Raw genomic sequence first — 1,417 nt, forward strand, 5'->3', positions numbered from 1 at the left:
ATTTTTGTTACATATTATTTTTAAAATATTTTAAGTATTTTTATGTTTGAGAAGAAATATGAGCATTTCTTCTTCAATATCAGACATAAATCTGTTTCTATCTTCTGTATAAATTAAAGCATAGTAATAATGTTTTATATAAAAAATTCTTTTTTTATTGTAAAAAAAGAATAGATTTTCAATTTTTCAATCTTTTCAACAATTTCCGAATAAAATCCAATTATCTAACTTATTTGGTTTTGCCGGATAAAATCCAGTTATCCTTTCTATAATATTGTCCAATCTTCCATTAGAATTAACAGAGACATTAGTGCAACTTTCTGAAATTTTCAAGGTATGGGCAGCTACAATATAGATGGTATTGGCTATCCGTTGCGACTGGGACATCATAAGGGATTTGATTCATTATCTGGAACCTTTGGTCAGAGCAAGAGGTTTATACCTTTCAGGTAAATTGTTATCGATACGTCATCTTTGATAATAAAATATCTCTGATAATAAAATAAGCTTATAAAATAATCAAAAAATTAAATATTAAATTAACATAAAAATTATCAAGATACTCTTCATTAAACATCGCAATATATAAATGATTTAGAGACTACATTAAACAAATGAGTTCTAGTAAATATTTAGATAAAACTGAAGATTAAGGACTTGCAATTTTGATATATATATATATATATATATATATCTTTGGTGCATTTTAATCATAAATATTTTTTAATTATAATTTTAACGATTTTAATTGCAATGAAACTTTTCTAACACGTCACATATTGCAGTTATATTATATTAAAGTAAATTAAAATAGTCCTTTTTTATAAATTTTTAAACAAATTGTGAAATGATAAAAAATTTGGTAAAAATCACAACGTTCAAAGAATTATAAAAAATGATTTATCCTTGTTTCATACATTTTTATTGTTGAATAATATTATTGTTGCCTACATCTGTTTTTCAGAGTTTGATCATGTAATCAACTTTACTTTACAATTATTTAGTAAAACTATTTTTAAATGACATTCCAAAAAATAATAGATTTTGTAAAATAGAATGTTGATAAAAGAAGCTGCTGTTTCTTTCTGATTGATTAAGAAACGTGAACGCAACTTCCAATAGTGTAATATGAGCGTTAGTTTGTCGTTCTTTTTTGCTTCAATATACTTTTATAAATGTTGAATGTCAGGTATCATCGCAATGGACATTCAATTACGTTTATCCGAGTTCATTGAAAAAAAGAAAGAAGAAAAGAATATTTGTTGCTATTGAACTTCGCTTCTAGCTAGTCTAACTTATAAGCATTCATACGTTCTACATTGTATCTGACTAGTTTCATTGAAAACTCCTTCTTTCTAATAATTTTCTAATAAATTTCAGAAAAAAGGATTATATTATATTGTATTGTATATATATA

General features: G+C 24.1%; 1 protein-coding gene across 1 annotated transcript in view; it reads left to right on the forward strand.

The window, feature by feature from the left end:
- Positions 1-1,417, forward strand: part of LOC108688710 (orcokinin peptides type A-like) — a 19,860-nt gene that overhangs the window by 17,527 nt on the left and 916 nt on the right. The window contains exon 3 of the mRNA XM_018195066.1: positions 335-449. Coding sequence (XP_018050555.1) covers positions 335-449 — 115 coding nt within the window. The remainder of the gene's footprint in view (positions 1-334; positions 450-1,417) is intronic.

The sequence above is a fragment of the Atta colombica genome, unplaced genomic scaffold (assembly GCF_001594045.1).
Source record: "Atta colombica isolate Treedump-2 unplaced genomic scaffold, Acol1.0 scaffold238, whole genome shotgun sequence".
Lineage (NCBI taxonomy): Eukaryota > Metazoa > Arthropoda > Insecta > Hymenoptera > Formicidae > Atta > Atta colombica.